Below are 22942 nucleotides of genomic sequence, written 5' to 3'. Positions count from 1 at the left end.
ACTCATGGTAGCTACTGCTTGGACACAATTGCAACATCCTTGAACAACTACGAGTATGAATTAGTGATATTTAGTTCTCGATAATAAGTCAACCAATAAATAGTAAAATAGAGAAAATTATTAAAATAAATTTTTTATTGCCAAAATAAATCATAATTATTAATTATGAACCTGCGCATGGAGCTGATGGGTGATTTTAGTGCAGCACCTGGTATTGGACCAATTAATTACATTAGGGAGCACCGATCTTTGTCTTCGGGGCTCTTAATGGTGCTGACTGCAACAGTGTTTTGACTTACTATCAGCCAGAGGTGACATTTGGTTCTTTCTTTCACACTTTTATGAATATGTTTGAAGGAAATGTAAAAACCATAGCTTCATGAGAACAAGTTAGAATTCATGGGCGGTCTGACGAGATTCACAATGATAAATCCTGGTATACCCAGGCTGGCATAGATCAGAAATTTGGTTGTTGCATTGCATGATAGGGTTGGGTTGAGTAATGATGTGGATATATTGGGCTGAGATAGATGCTGCATGAAGACAATAGAATAGAATGACTGCCTTTTTTGGACTAGGAGGGCAAAGTTAGGGCGCAGTCGGCCCTCTCTTACACTTAACCCTCCCTCCATAGGTGATTCCATTCCATTCCAGCCCATTCGGTGACGAAGAACTGGTAACATGAACAGAATTGAACCTACAGAAAACTCATGTGAAGCTGTCTGGGACCTAGTGAATCAGATTACACCAGGTAAACTCAACTTATTTTTTTATTGGACAAGTGAAATAAATTTCTGAGTCTATGTGAGCTACAATGCTACTGTTCACAGTAGCAACCAATTGAAATTTGGAAGGTGGCGGAAAATCAGGGTATTAGATGTTGTCCGTGTTATATACAGTTTCAAGAACTCCCACAGTCTAGACATCTGTATCACAGTTGGTGTGATAAAGTCTATTGCAGATAGGATTTCTGTGCCTGGCATTTTACCTGATGTCATGGATTGCTGTACATGGCATTTTACCTGATTTAATGAACTTTTCCCGATTCTCGAAAACGATCCGTCTTCAAAAAAAGGAACCCTGAGTCTATGAACATCTATAGAGCTATATAAATTATTCGGGGTTTGGTTGAAGGAGTCCTAAAGGGCGTTGAAATCCTACTGAAGAAGCAGACTAACTATGAGAGAAATCACCTGTTCTTTGATGCACAGTATGGTGTTAGAAGTAAATATGGTCTACGGTTAAAACTGTCTAATTAATTAATTGGAGCTCTACCAATGAAGCCTTTGAGAATGATGTTGTGAATCTGAGCAAGGCTTTTGAGGGTGAGGGATTCCCGTGGAATCCTCGTCGAGATCTTGACTGCAGCTCTACTTGACTGGACGGAAGCAAATTTTTCCCATTAAAATTACTCTCTCGCGGTCCATACATTACAGCTGGATCATGACGTGCAGCAGAGATTGGTTATGAGTATCCTGCTCTGTCTGCTGATGATTAACGACCTTGGCTTCCTTGGACCTGTGCAGACACCACAATCTATGGATGTGACAATGATCATGGATGTGACAAAGTTATTCATCGTGGTGGTGGAGTGGCAGTCTTCGTGAGGAATGAAATCGGGGTGAAGCAAATTGACTTGAGTCAGTTTTGTGTAGAACTCGATCTGGAAGTAGCAGGTGTCGAACTGATTGAGATGTCAACTGTTGTACTGAGCATCTACCGATCTCCAAATGGAAGTATTGAGGGTTTTTTCCATGATCTGGATGCCTGTCTGTCGTTTTTCCAGAGTGTATCCAAGCACATTATAATAGGAGGTGACTTCAACATACCTGTTAACTTTGAAGAACCATCTACAAGAGCGTTTAATAATCTGCTGGCTGCTCATGGACCACGGATTGTTTCGCAGATACCAACCAGAGGAAACCGATGTCTAGACACCGTGGGAACTAACCTGGATATGCAAAAAGTTCAAGTTCGGGTTACTGAGCCTCTTGTTGCTGACCATAGTGCAGTGATCATCAAAGCTGACATTGAAATAGTGAATGACTCTACGAAATTTCCTGATTGGTTCTGTCATTATACCAGAGGGGTAAGGAAAATAATTGAAAGCTCTCTCCCTAGCTTCAGAGAGGCAGTATCTGAAGTGAACTGGATGAGTGAGCTTCTAGATAAAGGTCCTGAGGAGACTTTTGATGCTTTTTTCAAAAAGATAGATTACATCTTCAACATTTTCTTTCCTCTAAAGATTTTGAAGGGATATACCAAGCAGCAGAGAAGATCTTGCAACAGGCCAAAGTCAAAAATATGGTTTACCCCTGAACTATCCAGACTCAAAGATCTGGTACTGACTCTTAAAGACAACTATGCATTGTCAAACTGCCCTCAAGTGAAGGATAAGATTTATCAAGCCTATTCCAGGGCAAAGTCAGATTATAAATGCAAGATTGACAAAGCCAAGAAATTGGCCAATATGCAAGAAATTGAGAATGCACCTAATCCATGCAAAGCAGCTTGGAATCTTGTAAATAGGAATAGAGGTCAGCTAAAGTCACTTGCTCTGCTAGTCCTGACGAGTTTAATAGTGTGCTCTTGCAAAACATTGACCATATTGTTGCATCTACACCAACCACTAATATGAATCCAATGGAGAACTTGGACAGAAGTGAGGCCAGATTATTGCAGTGGTATGACGTTTCCCCTAGTCACATTGTTAAAATGGTCAATGGTTTCCGAAATTCTCAAAGCCAGGATATTTATGGCATGACAATCATAGTGTTGAAGTCCATCATTGATGTCATTGCAGCCCCATTATCTTGTGCTATCAATGAATGTCTTCATGCTGAAGTTTTTCCTCAGTTGTTGAAGATGGCTCGCACAGTTCCTGTCTACAAGAAAGGTGATCCCACACTCATTGATAGCTTCAGGCCTATTTCAATAGTACCAGTATTTGCCAAGGTCTTTGAGACTGTGATGAAGGAACAGATTGTAGTATTCTTTGAGTCCAACAGGCTGTTCTCCGATCTGCAGCATGGTTTTAGAAGGAACAAGTCTACATTGACTGCTGTGACCGAATTAGTTGAGCAGGTTCAGAGGGGCTTTGAGGAAAGAAATGCTGTGTCTCTGATCATGTGTGACCTGAGTAAGGCCTTTGACTGTGTGTCACATGAGATTGTTCTTGGTAAGATGGAGCACTATGGTGTTAGAGATGCTGTTCTCCAGACTGCAAAATCTTATCTTGAAAACAGATGGCAGGTCGTTTCTCTGGGAGGAGCTAAGTCCCAGGCATCGCCCATCAGACATGGTGTTCCACAGGGCTCTGTTTTGGGTCCCTTGCTGTTTTTGATTGCCATAAATGACTTGAACCTAGAAGGGAGGGCTCTAAAATTTGCAGATGACACCACTATAATCTCTTCTGGTCGGAATCCAACTCAGTCTCTACAGGTGGCAGAAGTCGTGTTTGGAGAAGCTAGGATGTGGCTGAAAACAAATAAGCTCCAATTGAATCTTGGTAAGACACAGAGGTTGCTCTGTTCATTGGCACAACATAGCCCTGATCATCACGGTGTGTCCCTCCTTGGATTTATCATCGATCCTAAACTCAAATGGAATTGTCACATTGAGGGACTGTGTAAGAGGCTGGCAAGAGTGACCTATCTACTACGGAAGCTGACACAGCTGGTGAGCAGACCCTACCTGATTGTTGTCTACTATGCCCTCTTCCACAGCATCCTGCGCTATGGGCTGCAGCTTTGGGCATGCATCTGATTGCCAAAAAGTTTTAATAATGCAGAAGAGAGCTGTCCGCATCATCACCTCTAGTGGGTACCTTGAACACTGCAGACCGCTCTTCAAGTCTACTGGAATAATGACTATATTTAATTATTATATATATATATATATATTTAAGTGCCCTTTATGTCAAGGTAAATTTTGACAAGTACAACTTGAGGAGAGACTCACATAGTCATAACACTCGGAATGGTTGCATGATTGACATTCCTTATTCCCGACTAAGTAGGACAAGAGACTCATTTCCTACTGTGGCACTAAAAATCTTTAACAAGCTCCCTAGATGGTTAACAGCCTTGAGTACTCAGGCCTTCAAGGCTAAGCTCAAGTGTTGGCTTAAGGAAAACCCTTTCTATGGGTTACATGAGTTCTTTGAAGTGACCATGCAATCTTGATAACTCAAGTTTATACTCATGACTAACTTCAAGAAAAGTTATATTCTTATTATGTTGACACAACCTACCCGGCTCCGCTGGTCTTGGTGAAGGTAAAGTGTATAAGTGTGTATCCACAATCTATTCAAGCCAAGGGGGCGGATGATAGAACAAGCAGGACTACATGATTATTGTGCTTCTATTGGAGATTTTTTTAATTTTCGGAACAAAATATTTCAAATGAATATTTATTTTACAGTTTTGAATACTAAGTAGAAGGAATTTTGTTATCAATCCGGATCTTAATCTTCCTAAATTCAAAATTAATTCTTTCAAGTGTTTGTGTTTTGTTTCAATTAGTGAAGAATTAGAAAGTCGCACATAACCTTTATTTGGACAATTTATTTTATGAAATTGGGATGAAAAGAAGTTTTGGACTGTAGTCTGTTTCTTTGTCCTTAAGTTGATTGTAAATGATAAATAAACTTAATTAACGAGGGTGGGTCACATTAAATAAGTTGCCCCATGATGGCTGGAGCTGATGTCTGACTGAATTTTTCAATCTTAAATATGAATGTCAGGTCCCACGATTTAAACCAGAGATTGAAATATTACAAGGCTGATTTGATAGCAATAGCACGCAATAGGCCTATATAGGTTGTAGGCCTAGATATAAATATAAATTCCAAGGTAAATGTATAGCTTGTATTTTTGTATAGGCCTATGATAATAGTGAGGTTCAAGTTATAATGACAGTATTTGATTGACATTGGTGTTGCTATCCTTCCTTGTCTATCATTCGACAAAGCAAATAGCGCTATTCTTTTCTACCTTTGGAACGTTGTCAGATTGTTTTTAACAATGTAGAAGTATAATTAAATAACAAGAATAGCCTAACAGTCAGTATTTTATCAAATACACTGGTAACAGCTATATTCTATAGAAAGCATTGGCAGTGCAGAGAATTGACAACGCAGTTTTCATATCTTTCTCTACTGCTATTATAATGTGGACTTCACTATAGAATCTCAATTATCATATACATGAAACAATTACAATAACATTCAATATTAATTCAGATCACATAGGGTATTGTTTTCCTGTTAGTGCATTAAAAATATTCAACAGGATGCCAGTAAGTCTCCGTGTGCAGGAAGTAAAGATATTTGAGGGTGCTTTGGGCAAATCTTGTGAACCTGCCACTTTACTCCCTGAATGAGGAGGCAAACCGGAGTTTTCTAAGTTTACTCCAACTGCCATCCTTCTCGATCTTGTGTTTCTATAAATAAAGTTTGACCAAATGACCCAATCTATCCAGCAAGTGCTGGTCATGGATGTAGAAAAATACCAAATAATACTGAATTCTCAAAACTTTAAATATAACCTAAAAATTTTTCTTACAAGGTAAAATGTAATTACCGTATTGAAAAGTTGAATTCGGTACTGTGAATTGAAATCTTCAACTAAACTTTATTCTTAGGTATTGTTTCGCTCAAAATGTAGAGAATTTTACAAATAGATTAAACTTTGACACGTTTGAACCGAATTAATGGTTTTGTTCCATGTCCACAGTCCACAACCACAACCACAAGTGACCACACCACAGCCCACAACACAAAATTCCCGTGCATGGCGGGATGCGGGATGGCGGCGTCCAACTGATAAAACAGCTGTTACAGTGATTTTGGTAATCAGCTGAATGCTGATTTAACTCAAGAAATCCTAGAACAATATAGGAAGAATTTAAATAATCACATTGATTAATATGACGAAAAAAAATATGAATATCATAAATAGTAATTTAGAATATATGATTCGATTTCACGGGGTTGCAGAGTATCGCCAGGCCTTAAAACCATCACAACCAAAAAAATTGAGAGGAATTGGGCTATTTCGTCAAACTGAAACGACGACAAACTAGGTCGCTTCAAGCACACGACAAGCTTGGTTTACTCGCGGAAATCCACGCTTTCTAAAAATAATCAATATAAATAATAATTTAATTCCAATCTTATTATATTAAAGCTGCATAGAAAAAAATTCACAGCGATTGTCACGAGGAATCAACCTCAAAATCAGTTAGGGAACGTACTGGAGGCTATGGGAAAACCTCCAAATCACTAAAATATAACACCCCTGGCCCCCGAGAGACCACCAAATCTGTTGCATTCTACACTGGAAACTATGGGAAAACCTCCAGACCTTCCAAATTTTCCCTCCCGTCACCCCTGTACTCGCCCAAATATTTGGGACACATTTGAATTTGTTTCCCACTAAAAGTTTATCACATACTTATTTGTTCAGATCCCGGAGATAAGCCTATAGCCATAGCTAAATTTCAACCAAATTCAAATGAAGACCTGGGAAATTGAGTTTTCATCGAAAATTTGAAGTTTTCCCAAATATGAGAAATTATAAGCCAAAACTATAAGATCACTGTGAAAACTGAACACCAAATCTGTTGCATTCTACACTGGAGGCTATGGGAAAACCTCCAGACCTTCCAAATTTTCCCTCCCGTCACCCCTGTACTCGCCCAAATATTTGGGACACATTTGAATTTGTTTCCCACTAAAAGTTTATCACATACTTATTTGTTCAGATCCCGGAGATAAGCCTATAGCCATAGCTAAATTTCAACCAAATTCAAATGAAGACCAAGGAAATGAGTTTTCATCGAAAATTTGAAGTTTTCCCAAATATGAGAAATTATAAGCCAAAACTATAAGATCACTGTGAAAACTGAACACCAAATCTGTTGCATTCTACACTGGAGGCTATGGGAAAACCTCCAGACCTTCAAAATTTTTCCCCCCATCACCCCTGTGTTCGCCCAAATATTTGGGACACATTTAAATTTATTTCCCACTAAAAGTTTATCACATACTTATTTGTTCAGATCCCGGAGATAAGCCTATGGCCATAGCTAAATTTCAACCAAATTCAAATGGCAACCCGGGAAATTGATTTTTCATCGAAAATTTGAAGTTTTACAAAAATATGAAAAATTATCAGCCAAAACTATAAGATCACTGTGAAAACTGAATACCAAATCTGTTGCATGCTACACTGGAGGCTACAGGAAAACCTCCAGACCTTCCAAATTTTTCCCCCCGGCACCACTGTACATGCCCAAATATTTGGGACACATTCAAATTTGTTCCCCACAAGAAATTTATTACAAGCATTTTTGTTCAGCTCCCAGAGATAAGCTCATAACCATAGCTAAATTTCAACCAAATTGCAATGGCGACCCGGGAAATTGAGTTTCCATCGAAAATTTGAAGTTTTTCCAAATACAAAAAATTCTTAGCCAAAACTATAAGAGCGCTGTGAATACTAAATACCAAATTTGTTGCATACTACACTGGAGGCTACGGGAAAACCTCCAGACCTTCCAAGTTCTTTTCCCTGGCACCCCTGTACTCGCCCAAATATTTGGGACACATTTAAATTGGTTTCCCACAAAAATTTTTTATGAGCTTTTTTGTTCAGCTCCTAGAGATAAGCTTATAACCATAGCTGAATTCCAACCAAATTCAGGTGACCTGTGAAATTTAGTTCTCATCAAAAATTTGAAGTTTTCCTAAATACAAAAAATTCTCAGCCAAAACTATAAGATCACGGTGAAAACTGAACACCAAATATGTTGCATACTACACTGGAGGATTCGGGAAAACCTCCAGACCAACCAAATCCCCCCCCCCCCCGGCACCCCTTTACAAGCCCAAATATTTGGGACACTTTTAAATTTGTTTCCCACAAAAATTTATTACGAGCTTTTTTGTTCAGCTCCTGGAGATAAGCCTATGGCCATAGCTCTATTTCAACCAAATTCAGGTGACCTGTGAAATTTAGTTCTCATCAAAAATTTGAAGTTTTCCTAAATACAAAAAATTCTCAGCCAAAACTATAAGATCACGGTGAAAACTGAACACCAAATATGTTGCATACTACACTGGAGGATTCGGGAAAACCTCCAGACCAACCAAATCCCCCCCCCCCCCGGCACCCCTTTACAAGCCCAAATATTTGGGACACTTTTAAATTTGTTTCCCACAAAAATTTATTACGAGCTTTTTTGTTCAGCTCCTGGAGATAAGCCTATGGCCATAGCTCTATTTCAACCAAATTCAAATATTGACCTGGGAAATTGAGTTTTCATCAAAAATATGAAGTTTTCCCAAATATTAAAAATTCTCAGCCAAAACTATAAGATAGCTGTGAAAACTGAACACCAAATCTGTTGCATACTACACTGAAGGTTACGGGAAAACCTCCAGACCTTCCAAATTTCCCCGGCACCCCTGTACTCATCCAAATATTTGGGACACATTTAAATTTGTTTCCCGCAAAAAAATTATCATCACCTTTATTGTTCAGCTCGCCAAGTTAAGTGGATAGCCATAGCTAAATTTCAACTAAATTGAAATGGTGACCCGGGAAATTAAGATTTTATGGAGACTTCCATTCTTCTCAACTTTATTAGGGTCAGTAGCCTTTGCTGACTTCACACTCTTGAGTTTCCACTGTGGCTACTGTTACAGTAACCCTATATCCATTCCGCTTTCCGGTAAAGTTATGACCTTGTTTGTGCATGTGCCAACAAACTTCGTTTGTCACTGCATTCATTAACACAACTATGTGCAAATGTTTACAGTCATGAAAGGCAATTGGTCGGCGAAGTCCGCCTACCAGCCAGAGCGCCAAGTGCGGAGGCTGCTATCCAATGCTATACAGTCATAAAAGACGATTGGGCGGACGAAGTCTGACTACTGGCGGGAGTGCGATGCGCGGAGGCTGCTATTCAACCCTATACAGTCATAAAAAGCGATTGGGCGGGTGAAGCCCGCCTCCCAGACGGAACGCGAAGCACGGAGGCTGCTATCCAACCCTTTACAGTAATAAAAGGTGATTGGGTGGGCGAAGCCCGCCTCTCAGCCAGAGCGCGAAGCGCGGAGGATGCTATCCAACTCTGTACAGTCATAAAAGGCGATTGGGCGGGCAAAGGGTGGAGGCTGCTAACTCACCCTACTGGGATTGCAGGGGGGCAAAACCCCCTGCTGAGCGTGAAGCGCGAGTATGATATTAACGTTTGTATAAGTAATAAATAGTATTCCATTTTATTAATCATATTCAACTATCAATTTCGAGTAACTGGTCAAGCAGTCAACGGTTCGGTCAATAGAATTTTTCTATTGAGTGGAGCCAGGATGATGATCATTAATAATTGTTAGAATTACTATAAAATAGATAACCCAAATCGACCACCTTCTCTGATCTGAGCCTATAAATATCTTAGTTCGGTTTCCATCACAGTTAGATACTAGAAGGAGATTTAAGAAAAAATTATATCAACATTATGTTTTTATAAATTTGATTCCCTGAATAAGATTGAATTCCTTAATATAAGAACATTACTAAAACTAGTGATAACTCCTATAATGAACACTTTTAATAGGCCTATATACTTTTCAGCCTTCTTCATGTTACTACAAACTAAGAGGAATACAGGTTCATTGCTGCCAAAAAATAATACTGTAGATGTAAATTAGGATTAGACCCAGTTTGTCTTTCTCTGTTCCACTTTGGTCGCGTCCGTGATAACTGACCATTTTGTTGTGAGTGGCGGCTTTCAGCGCAAGCGGAACTCCGGCGACCCAATCTCACCGTTCAATATTTTCAAATGTTTGCAGCCCTGTTCAATGCAATCACGTGCAATCATGAAGCGCAGTGGCTACAGTTCGTTGCTATGCTAAATTCCGCAGGCCTACAGATTGTGTGGATAAAATGAGTTATAGAATAGAATATTGCTTTACCGTATACTTGTCAATTTAATTCCTCCGTTATACTTATTTATTGATAATATCTTCTTTTCTAAGTCCTGCTTTGGTGCACAATGACAGAATCAACAGCAACTGCTCCTACTATTCCACAACTTCAACCACATTTATTTCTGGGATTAAACAACACAATCAAAGGAAACGCTACATTTATTACTGATGACGATATTTTATATCCTGCTGGTGGTGTACTGGTCATTCACAATTACCTTTCGAGGACTCAAAGATACATTAAACTACCTCGTCATTTAAATACTATCAGTATGTTGGTGGTGAGCCCAAACAAGTGAGTACCGGTACCTACTAACTACCTAATCTATGGTTTTATGTAGCCTACTTACTTGCATACTTCTAATATTCCCCACAAGAAGCTTTGCAGCCGTGGTTGTCATTTGTCTTACCTGATTATCTGGAGGTCAGACATCCGACTCTCCAACTCTTTCATGGATTAGTGTGCTTTCTAAAGAAGATGGCTTTCTAATGTTTTATTAACCCTTGGACTACCAACCTTCTTCACATACACGGAATACCAACTGGGGTAACTGGGTCACCCCAACAAGATTTCTGTTTTATATCTTTATTCTATATTTTTTCCATTAATTCATCTATGAAATGCATTACAAAAGCTTTTAATATAATTAAAAATAAATTTCTTTTGTTGAAAATATGTTTTCAATCAAAAACCGACAGGACAAAAAAATTGAGCATTCTATCAAATAGATGTAGGGGAAATGTTGTCAAATAATTAAATTATGGCTATAGAGAAGCAATTTTTTCAAATTTAGATTTCAAGTGATCATTATGAATCAGGTTTGGCGAAAAATGATAATTGGACATTAAATTTATATCTTATGCATTCCGATAATAGATGGAATATACCAAAAAATTGCATGACATGGAATACCAAGCGGGGTAATAGAGTTACCCCAAGGATAAATCTGCTAATAATTGAAAAAATAAGAGGAATGAAATGATTTTATGAGAAAAAACAACTAAAGTGATATGTTTTTAACAAGTACTCAAGGTTTCAATGAAATACAACAACATTATCTACAAAAAAATGGGGAAAATGTGGGTTGGGGTAGTCCAATTACCCCGCTTGGTAGTGGAAGGGTTACAGTTCACAAGATTCCTGAACCTTTGTATCTTCCAAGGGGAGCTTGTTAGAAAGTTCTTGGTACCTTACGCTAAGATTATCTGACTTTCAATTTGTACATTTCTTATTGTAGCCTAGTATTGTGCTGATGAATAATTTCTCTGGATGTTGGACGACACATCCAGAGGACTTTATTTAAGAACATTACATACGGTAATTTTATATATTCTGAATAATAACATTTAGAATTGAAAGTTTTCAAATATGATACCTCACTAAGTTATATAGGGGAAGCCGGGGTAATAAGAGAAAAAAGGGGTAATAAGAGAACCACTAATTTGTATCTCTAAATCTAATAAGAGTAGAAGAATGAAAAAAATCATGCAATAAGTGGGCCAAATGGTGAATCTGAACAATTAATTTGGAAGCTCTACGATTTTTCAAATATGTAAAAAAATAATTCTCTTATTACCCCACTGATTTCTCTTAATACCCCAGGTGGGGTAATAATAGATGAGGTTGTAATTTTCTCATTTGAAAGTATTCAGAAGTTTGTGGGGTATCAAAAGAAACCTTATAATAGGACAAGCTTTGGGAGAAAAATTTATAGAAAAATACATATTTGTTAAAAAGTTATTAAAAATCAAATATTAATCCGCGGAAATTAGTGTGGAAAATTACACAAATAAGGATTTCTTAAATTGTAAATAAGCTAGAACACCCCAATTTCAGTTTTTGTCATCTTAAGACATCAATGAAAACCAATCGTGGTAAAAAAAATATAGTAGCTCAACTCACCTTTTTTTTATTAGTTGGTTTTAAAGCAAGTTGGGCACTTTTTCAGTCTTTAAAAGTTCAACCTAAGAACCACTTACCACTTATTCTCACATAATAAAAGTTTTTTAATGTTTCTTAGCTACATATATCCACTCTACTAACACTGTAACTGTTGATAGTTTATAAAAATATTATTTAATAATTTGTTTAATGTTTTTCAACTTTTTTTTAACGCGTGAAGGATCAAAACTCAAAACGAAACCAATTTTAAACTTGAATATTCTTATAGAAACAAAATGTCTTTAAATAACTTAACCTATTTACAGTTTTGGACTAATCATTAATTTAGGCTTTCACTTTATTCTTCATGGTTTTGTATTTTTTATCAATTAAATTGATTTCGTGTCTTTTAGTAAAAGGGTCCTGATCCAAGAAGTTTAACTGGTCCATGAAAAATAAAATGATTCTTCACAATTTCGGTTTCTTCCCTGCCTTGAGGTGGTCAGTAAAACTGCTCCAGATTTTTCTTCAAAAATTTCAATTTTGAGGAATCTTCATCATGAAAGTCCACTAGCTTTGCCAAGTACCATGTTTCGTCATAATACACTGTGTAATACTTTTCAAGTAAAAGACTGACCTTTTCACTCTGGGCATTTTCATTGTCACTTTCTTCAGAAGTAAATTCATTCCATTCAGATGAACTGTCTTTCAGCTCTATTTCGCTACATTCTTGTTCGGAATCTGAGCTCGTAACTATAGTTTTCAACTTCTTCTTATTTTCGATCACGGGCACTCCTTTTTTGGGCAATAGCTTTTCACTTTTAGTTCTTATTCCTCCTTTACTCTTCCGCATTTCAGTTTCCAATTGATCTTGTTGTTGTTCTTCCATTTACTTGATAGCTTCATCGGATGTTATTATTGATCCTACATCAAATGTCAATCTTTTTCTTTTGATTGGTTGTGTCCTTAGTTTCACTCAGCTCTTCTCTCATGAACATTTCAAAAGGGGATACTTTAGATGGTGTTCTTTTACTTGGTGTAGGCATGTTTTTAGTTAGGCCTATTGTTTTTTTAGGTGTTTTTTTGTTTTTTATCGGCTGGTTTTTCTGGTACATAATCTAGTAGGCCTACAGGTTTGTGGATGAAATCAGGCACATTGGTCGTTTTTGATGTAGACGGACCTGGCTGTGGCTCGGGAGTTGTCGTAGGTAGTTCTGTATCAATCTGAGATCCTGAGATTACTGTGCTACATCTTTCATCTGTGGTCGCTTGTATTTTTTCATTATTCTTCTTGTATTCAACGAACCTCTTCAACTTAATCTGATCATAAGCTGTTGTAGGGAACTTTTCTGGATTGACTGGTAGAAGGCCAGTAGATTCGAATCCGGAGCGCAAGTTTTTTGGCTTGAACGATTCCTCCCAAACAACAGCAAGTTTTTTAGCAAACTCTTCATTTGGTAATGGTATTCCAGCATGTTCTCTGCTGTACTCTATCATTAACTGGTTCCAATAATTTTTGATTGGCTTGAAAACTGTCTTATCCAAAGGTTGCATGAAATGTGTTAAATTTGGAGGCAACCGGACTAATACAACATTATTCTTCACAGCGGTTTTTGCTAACTCCAGGCTTGTATGAAATGCTGCACCATCATACAACAAAATAACTTTCTTATTGCCTCTGATGTCTTCTGCTGGTATTTCCTTCAAAAAAACGTTTTTGAACCTGTGTTCAAAAATACCTCCCTCCATCCAGCCTTTCTTTTGGGCTGTGTAACATGTTCCTGGGTAGGCATCTGTTTTGGGGATCCAGGAGCTCCAGACATATTTGCCTGAAAAAAACAATAAGAGGTGGTAGTTTTTTCCACCAGCAGATCCACAAGCAAGAACAGTTGTATTTTTTCCTGATCCTGGTATGTTTTTTGAAATTCTTTTTGTCGCTTTTCCTGCAACCACTTTTATTTCTTTTAAGTCATGGTTAAAACCAGTTTCATCACAATTATAAATTAAGTGTGAATCTTTCTCTGGGTCAATATCAGCTTCTTTTAGGATGTTTTCCCAATCTTCATAAAACTTGTGAACTGTAAATGGATCTGCTCCTTTTTGGCGATGGGCAGGTAATAGTTCACCTTTTCTAATTGATAGATGGGGATGTCTTTTCAGAAAATTGTTGAACCAATCATTTCCTGGACTACTATTCTTCCAGTAAGATTGTCCAATGTTATTAGTCCTTACATACTCACTGACAAGTTTTAATACTTCAGATCTTGTTAGACCTTCGCCACAGGAGCTTAATGTCTGCAGGTAAGTAGCTATGGCTGCTTCATCCTCAGCGGACAGGGCGGTTTTCCTACCTCCTTTTATATTTATTATTCCCTCCTCTTTAGAATGTTTTCCCAGAGTGGAAAGTGGAACTCCATACGTTTGAGAAGCCAGTTTAAAAGTGTTAGTCCTTGATTTTTCACTGCTGTTAGGGCCTTTTGCATAGCTTCACTGCTGTAGGTTACCCTCGGTTTTCCTTTTGGTACATAATTTATTGGCATTTTTATGAAAAAATTTAATAACTTTCACTAGATAAATGTTCTTCAACATGTACTTTTATAACTTTTAACTATGAAAAATCAACCGAACAGAGCAGAAACCTGTAAAATAAAAAAACACGTATGAAATGAGTTCATCAGCATATTCTCTTATTACCCCACCGTCATAAACACTGTGGGGTAATAAGAGAATTGGTAATAATTATTTTTCAAATAAATTAACCCAGCTGATGACTCCTTTCTTATCTTCTTTATAATCCTGGAAACAAAAAAAAATTAGCATCAATTTTTTTAACAACTCTTTACTGATAAAAGTATATATATATATATATAATATATATATATATATATATATATATATATATATATATATATATATATATATATATATATATATAATTATATGAGAGGCTTACCGAACAAGCAATATGATAAGCAATATGGTGATGACTTAACATGAAGATTGGCAACTTTATTTAATAATCCAATGTTCAAACTACTAAAAACTATTTTTTTTTAAATTTTTATGGCTTTTATTTATTTTTTTATGATTTTTTTCTCTTATTACCCCAGCTTCCCCTAAATTATATGTGTCGAGGTTATCATCAAATTAATACAAATACTGTATATATGCTATTTAGCGTATGGCAGTTTTGTTATAATTTAAAAAAAATTACACTATAAGAGCACGTTGAGGGTTGAAATGTACTGAATTTCATGGGGACTGGCTACAGTGTTGTTAGCCTCACCCAGGTAGGCACGTCTCTCATATTCAAATATGACGTGGTGCACTGTCTGCTCCATCGCCCCACAGTCACATTGTGGGGAGTCTGCAAGTCCCCATTTGAAAAATTATGCATTGCATCTCCCATGTCTAGACCGAATTCTGTTCATATATATGTTATTTCATTACGCTTAAACGTTTTTTATTCAGGAAAAGTCAGGGGGGGGGTGCTGAAGTAGCTCCACCAACCAAACTTGGAACAGAACACAAAAGGAAAATTAAAATTATTGCATTAAATGTTCAGTGTCTTAGAACTAAACTTGATTTGACAGTACCCTTTTGGACTCAGCAAAGCCGGACATTCTGTGTATTACAGAGCATTGGTTGAGAGATGAAGAAGCAGCTTTCTACGAAAATATAGGAATATTGAGCTCTCCATCATTTACAGTAGAAGCATTCATAAAAATTGAGGTGCTGCTATATATATGAACAGAAATATTAAATACCGGGTAGTTGATGTTTCAAAATTCTCTGATGAACTCACTATGAAACTTGCAGTGGTGGAATTGCAGGATTAACCTATCATGGCTGTATCCATGTACCGTTCACCTAATGGAGATTTTGATAGGTTCATATTGCTCCTGGATGAATTCCTATCATTTGCAACATGCAGAAAAAACCACAATATAATCATCGGAGGTGACTTCAACATACACTTGGAAACACCCTCTAAGGAAAGAGACATCCTAGTCAATCTACTGCGCGGTCATTACATGTTTGTGGGAAACGTATCCCCTACAAGAGGTGAGGCTTGCCTGGATAGTTTCATTACGGACTTGGACTCATGGGGAAACTCAACACGTGTGGTTGATCCTATGGTATCAGATCACAGTGCAGTTATTCTACAGGTGGATATCCATAGGGCAGCTGCCCCCTCAACACAAGCCGCATGTAGTGTAGTAAACTACACTTGCTATGTCAGAACAGTGAGGGAAGAGAATTTACCACTACTTTGTAGGAAACTTGAGGATGTAAACTGGCTAGCCGTCTTCAGTCTTACAAAGAAAGAATTCAAGTTGGATATGTTACTGGCAGGATATGTGGATTTATTCAACTCTGTGTTCCTAAAGAAATTGAAGAAAGCATCAGCTAATCAAGGAAAAGATGCTCAACCTGACAGAAATAGGCCTTGGTTTACAGATAGACTGGCAAGTGAAAAGAACCTAGCTGTTCTACTTCATCATCTGCATAAGACAGCGGTTTCACCTTCTTCTTCTTCTGGTTCCTTCTCCTATCGGAGGTTGGAAATCATCACGGCAATTTTCACTTCATTGATTGCAGCCTTGAATAGTTCCCTTGAGTTGCAGCCATACCATTCTCTTAAATTACGCAGCCAGGATATCCTTCTTCTTCCCACACTCCTCTTTCCCATGATCCTTCCTTGCAATATAAGTCTCAACAGCTCATACTTTTCACCCCTCATTACATGGCCCAAATATTGCAATTTTCTTCTCTTTATAGTTGCAACAACTTCACATTCCTTTGCCATCATTAACATTATATCCCTATTTGTCACTTTTCTTGTCCATGGTATTCTCCACATCCTTCTATAGCACCACATTTCAAATGCCTCGATGTCTTTTGAGGTTTGAATTTTTCAAAGTCCATGCTTCCATGCCGTACAGCAATGTAGAAAACACATAACAACGCATCATGCGTATTTTAAGTTCGAGTTTAATATCTCGGCTACACAGAAATCTTTTCATTTTTATGAACACCTGTCGTGCTATTTCCACTCGTCCTTTGATGTCCCTGGTCTGATCGTTCACTTCAGTAATCCATGCTCCAAGATACTTATATGATGTGACTCTCTCAATAGGTGTATTGTCCACTACAATATTAATTGGCACTCTCTGCTTTTTCGAGACGATCATGCACTTGGTTTTCTTAAGATTTAGCTTCAACCCATAGTTATTGCTGTAGTTATTCACATTTTCTAGTAATTGCTGCAACTCATTATCACTTCCCGCTATCAGAAGTGTGTCATCTGCATAGCGTAAATTATTAATAGTTACTCCATTTATGGAAAGACCAACATTTTGCTCCATTAAAGCTCCTTGACAAATGGCTTCACTGTAGACATTAAACAAGAGTGGTGAAAGGACAGACACATCCCTGACGAACACCACGACAAATCTTCATCTCCCCAGTCATCTCATTCTCAACTTTGATCTTTGCTGTTTGATTCCAGTATAAATTGGTAACTATGTTTATATCTCTACTGTCAATATTTTTACCTTTGAGAATTTCATACAGTTTGTCATGCCGTACCTTATCAAAGGCTTTTTCATAATCAATAAAACACATATAAATATCCATATTTACATCCAGGCATCTTTGCATCAATACACTTACTCCAAACAATGCTTCTCTTGTGCCAAGGCCACTTCGAAAACCCACTTTGTGGAGTTCTGTGCTGCAGTAAGAAATGGGCTGCTAGATAGGCCTCTGTATTCCCTACAGAAGTGGGATGAGGTACCTCTTTTTGGGGTGGCTGCTCTTCCACTACACGAATAACCATTTTGTGGTTATTATTTCTTCTGAAATGACACTGCCGATCTGGAAACCCCAGTCCTGGGCAAGGACCTCAAGTATCAAGTATTTATGCTTTAGCGGTATAGACTAGGTATAAAATATACTATAAAGAGTGTTCTGAAAAAAGGTGCCCATAAGTCAGAGTGTGATTCCTCAAATAAAAAGAAGAAAAAAAGTTCTGATTAACATAGGTCCGAAAATGCTTATAGTTACCAAGTTATACAGGCTGAAAGACTTCGTCTGCATTTCAGTTCCCATGATGAAACGAAGCCCTACGGGTATTTGTTGGCTGTTAATTGAGATGTACAATTTAGCGTATATAATGTAAAATGAACTAAAAAATATAATAAAACCGTTTCCAGACCTGTAGCTACTGTAGTTTTTAAGATATGTGACGAAATACGCGAAACTTGGTCCCGAAAAAAGTTCCTTCAAGGTTTGAAGCAGATGTACTATGTTAAATGTACAATAAACACAAAATATTTTCTCACAAAACTTATAGAAAATTTTATTTTGAAGAGAAAGATGTAAAATAAGTCTATAATAGACAAACGCAACCTTTAAAAAATAATCTCTAATATTACATTTGTATTATACAAAACTCGTATATATATATATATATATATATATATATATATATATATATATATAATATATATATATATATATATATATATAGCCTATGTTTTTCTATTAAACATAGAACATTTTTATTTATGTCAGTCATCTTTCTTGTTTAGAAAAAACCTTTGAAATTATGTACCACACAATGGTTGTTCACATTTGAAATATTTGAGCTACAACCCCTCATTTCTTTAAAAACTAGAACTTCAATCAGCTGCCACTTTGGATACTGATTTATGATAGAACATTTTTATTTATGTCATATTTCTTGTTTTATAAAGGAATTTTAAATGATGCACCATACAATGGGTGTTTACATTTAAAATATTCGAGTTACAACTCCTAAGTCACCCCTTTATGAGGGGTTGAAATTCAGTTGTACGTCAAAAGGCGGAGTATTCGACCAATAACTTGTGCCTAACCTTTGTGAAGGTAATAAAATAATTTTGAAGAAAATTTTTAGAATTTTAAAATAGGCCGCAACATCTAGAAAATGAATCTGAGTCTATACTATTTCAATTCATGCAGGTGAACGGGTTAGAGTCAGGAAAACTACAATAAGTTTCTGCCATGCCTGATTTAATCGCCGTTCACTATTTTAACACTACAATATTTTAAAACAAACAAAATATCAACAATACTGACACGAAAGAGAATAAGAATCATATTAAATTTAACACGTTACATTACCGTACCTTTATCCTCTGATCTGGGGGCGCATTACTATCCTTACGTTAGATATTAATACGTCACCAAACCAAATAATATCAGTTGCAAATATTGATTTCAGAACAAAACTCAAAACAGAAAAACCCAAAGAACCCAAATTTCGTCGATAACCCCATACACCAATTTCAAACCCGCACTTTGATTGTCATTTTTGTATGACCCTTTGTTTCACTACACTGCACTTTGTTGATGGTTTCCGTCGTGTTTCCTTTCGATGTTATTTTGTTATTTCGGCGTCTTCTTCTAAGAATTGAGTTGATTATGTCTGGAAGTCATCTTGCGATGCGGAACCTCCGTCTCCCGAAACGGCCTTACGAAACGGTCAATTCTGGTCAGGTATCATCCTCGGGACCTCTCACGACAGGCCTTGCTCGTGGAGTCCATGATGGTATGAAGTTGTGTCTTAAAGCTGGATTTTGAAGGGGTGAAACATGAAGTTGGTTTGGGGTCACACATGAACCGCTGTAAATAAATGTATTACAGCATTAATTTCTAACTCTTCCTACAATTCATTAAAAGCTAAAACTTGAGTTATCTATTGATTACAGATTATTTAAATTCTTTCATTCTATTTGAATCCTCATTTTATATAGATTTTTATCTTTAAACTAGGTACTGATTCTTTGTATCAGAATTAATGGATCTTCCTTCACAGATAATTCAAAAGTTCTGGTATAATTTAATAAATTAGCTTTCAGTTAAAAGCCTTAACGCCATAAGAAAACACAGCTAGAAAAAATATAAGACTTTAGCAAGTCTTAATCTCAATATGAACATAATCTTAAAAATTTCATTCCAATTTAAAGGCTATCTTCCTGACTTTCAGCAATACTCTACAATAATATATCTCCAGAAACAATAACTCAAATGTAACGTAACTGAAAACTTTCTATACTTATTTAGAAAAAAAATTATAATTATCTTCCATCACTAATAAAATCAAAAGGATTATTCTCAATCAATATTATTAACTTGAAAAATAACAGGCTTTGTTAATACATTACTCTTATGGAAGTTTCAATCAATTAAATTCCCTAAATTATATTTTAACCTTATTTTACGTACCTTAGCGGTTATTTGAAGAAACAATTATTCGTACATGATGAAGAAACACAATTAAACTTTTCAGGACATGGCACTACTAGAAAATTTAAACTTTAATAAAAATAAAACTAGCTCCTACATTAACTAATGATATAAACTTATAGACTTGCCCAAAAAGGGCGAAACATAATGACTACATCTTTACTCTCGTAGTGCTCCTAGCAAAGTGTCCCCTGAAACGTAATCTGGTCTTTCGGCTGGGGAATCGCCCCACTACTGTATTTAGAAACAGGTCTCCTATTGGGCAAAGGGATTCAATTTGACCAATCGTCGCGTGGCTTCTAGAGCCTTAGGACCAAATAGTAACCGCAAAATCGGTAGTTTGTTATAATTATTGTAATACTTGCTGTTTTCCAACTTATCGCACTCTATGTCGCGACAGGAAGGCTAAGTTTTAGAGATAATTCCATAATCTACATTCCTCGACGACTCGTAGCCACAATTTTTAAATATCTATCCTGGGAAACTCGAAGTCATGGCCGTTCATAATAGAGAGAGAAAATAATTTATTTCGCTAACTCACTTACAATAATGGCTCTAGTCTATTGCGTATTAAATTTACTATTATAACTTGGGAAAATGCCTAAATTAAAAATAGTGCTCGGCACAAACTCATCCTGAAAGTTACAGTATTATATCTACAACAGTCTTTAACTTATTGAAGTCCTATACATATGACTCACTCTGTATATATAATCTATTTTTTACATAGTAATATCCAAGATATTTCAGTGCGGTAATCGCCGACTCCAGGTTGCAAGTAGCAGTCAACTTCTTGAATATTGGTCTACAATTTCCAATGTAGTGTGCACCACTTAATTCCACTTATAATTTGCATGATTCTCTTTTGCAATAAGAATACTCTTCCTGCCTCTGTACACTTCTGCCTTTCTGATACTGTGGAAGCATCCAGAATACACTTTAAATTATACGTGCTAGGCCTCATACTTCATTTAGTCTCATCACAACATTATCGACGTTCTCCTCCCATTACAGATTTTCAGCAATATTTACTCCCAATAATTTGTAACATTTTGGCTCCGTGGCAGATATTGATTGTCAAAGCTCAATAGTGAGCTAAAGTTACGTTTTTCAACGTTGTAGAATTTTAGCACACATATTTTCTTTTGGTTTAAACTAGCTCATTTTTGGTGCACTATACTTTCATATAATTTAGGCCTTGTTGCGTTTTTTTATTGAACCATTTTTGTCTATCAAGAGGTGACACACATCGTCCGCGAACATCAAAATCTCCCCTGCCTGCACTGAAGTAGAAAGATCATTCTCAAAAAGCAGAAACAGGGATTCTCCTGTATGAATGTCCTTAGTCTTCTCAGGATTGCCTCAAGTAGACTTGTACGAAACAGGCAACTTGTATAGAATCTTGACTGGCTGGTAGACCAAGCTGCTCTCTGAGTCCTGAGTTGAATGATGTGAGGAATTTGGGAGTGAGGGGATGTAGATGCATGGAGGCTGGTAGTTCCGGAGTCTAAGGCTCACCATGGGCTTACAATAAGAATGCGCTTAAAGCTCCATACAATAAGAAGAGGAAGAAGATTACCTGGATTTTTGTAGGGTTGAAATATCAATTGGTGGTGATGAGCTGGAGGCTCTGAATGTGTCCTGTCGAGGTTCCATCCTTGGACAACTGTTCTTCTTGATATTCATCAATGACCTCAGGCTGAATGAAAGTGCTCTCTTTTTTGTGGATGACAGCACCCTTATTACTGAGGAAGTTGATGCAGATACAATAATCCAAACGTCTGCTCAACTGTTGGAGGTAGCTAGTGCCTGGATCAGACAGAACAAACTGTCATTAAATGTCAGAATGTCATAATTGTGCCCTGCACCATGAAGTGGAATCCACTAACTTCTGGAGATCACAGTGTCTTCTTTCTCTTTAGTTGCTGCGTTTCATGATGATTATCACCCAGACATGAGAGCATCACATTAACATCATATCTAACAGACTGTCAAGAGTTTTATATACTCAATGCACTAGTTATGAAGTCATATCTCTTGTGCTCTCTATTCACTAGTTACCAAGTCACGGCATATCATGGCCTCTTCCACAGCAATATCAGCTATGGTATTGTACTGCTTGTTGGTAGTCATGCAGAATGATCCTACTCTCTGAAAAATGTTCTCCACAACATAACTTATTCGCATCGGTTGGATCAATGTGCACCTATCTTCATAAAACTCAACATAACAGTCTACAGTCAATACCTATGTAGCTCCTTGCTACTGTTGAGAAGTAATTGGCTTACTTTCCAATATAAAGAGGTTGGATCCACAACCATATTACCTGATGTATATTGATATTGTTCTGCCTTGGACCATACTGGCTAAGTCCCACAGTACCTTCCCAGTTTCCCTGTTAATGCACTAATAAAGACCCTTAAGAGGATATGGGTCTTTATAGAGGATATGGGCAATTCTGTAAACAGAATAAAAAAGGTTCTAAGAGGGCGTTTCAGATTGAGTTTGTGAATGTACCTCTCTTCTCACGAAGTGAAAAGTTAATTCAGTGCTTTTTGAATTCTGAAGGATCTTCCCATCTTGACCTCAAGTAGATTGATTTTTACTCTTTACGGAATTCCAACAGCAATTGCTGTTCAAGGATTGATACTTTTTGAATTCTAAACCATCAGGAAAATGGCCAAAAAATAATGTTGAATAGAAGTTACCCCATCAAAGAAACGTTTCTCTTGAGCTATATTTCAAGAAGGTTCTAGGATCAAGCCCTA

At 37.0% G+C, this 22942-nt stretch overlaps 2 protein-coding genes across 2 annotated transcripts in view; one reads left to right on the top strand and one right to left on the bottom strand.

Moving 5' to 3' along the window:
• The window catches only part of LOC111049516 (probable tyrosyl-DNA phosphodiesterase), a 53720-nt gene extending 47711 nt beyond the window's left edge, over positions 1-6009 (bottom strand). Inside the window, exon 1 of the mRNA XM_022335603.2 lies at positions 5583-6009. The gene's annotated coding sequence lies outside the window, so the exon portion shown is untranslated. The remainder of the gene's footprint in view (positions 1-5582) is intronic.
• A 3863-nt stretch (positions 6010-9872) lies between these two features.
• Positions 9873-22942, top strand: part of LOC111049517 (cilia- and flagella-associated protein 57) — a 42874-nt gene continuing 29804 nt past the window's right edge. The window contains exon 1 of the mRNA XM_039420106.1: positions 9873-10292. Coding sequence (XP_039276040.1) covers positions 10063-10292 — 230 coding nt within the window. The 5' untranslated portion in view covers positions 9873-10062. The remainder of the gene's footprint in view (positions 10293-22942) is intronic.

The sequence above is a fragment of the Nilaparvata lugens genome, chromosome 2 (assembly GCF_014356525.2).
Source record: "Nilaparvata lugens isolate BPH chromosome 2, ASM1435652v1, whole genome shotgun sequence".
In the NCBI taxonomy this organism is placed as follows: Eukaryota; Metazoa; Arthropoda; class Insecta; order Hemiptera; family Delphacidae; genus Nilaparvata; species Nilaparvata lugens.
This window is presented reverse-complemented; position numbering and strand designations above follow the sequence as displayed.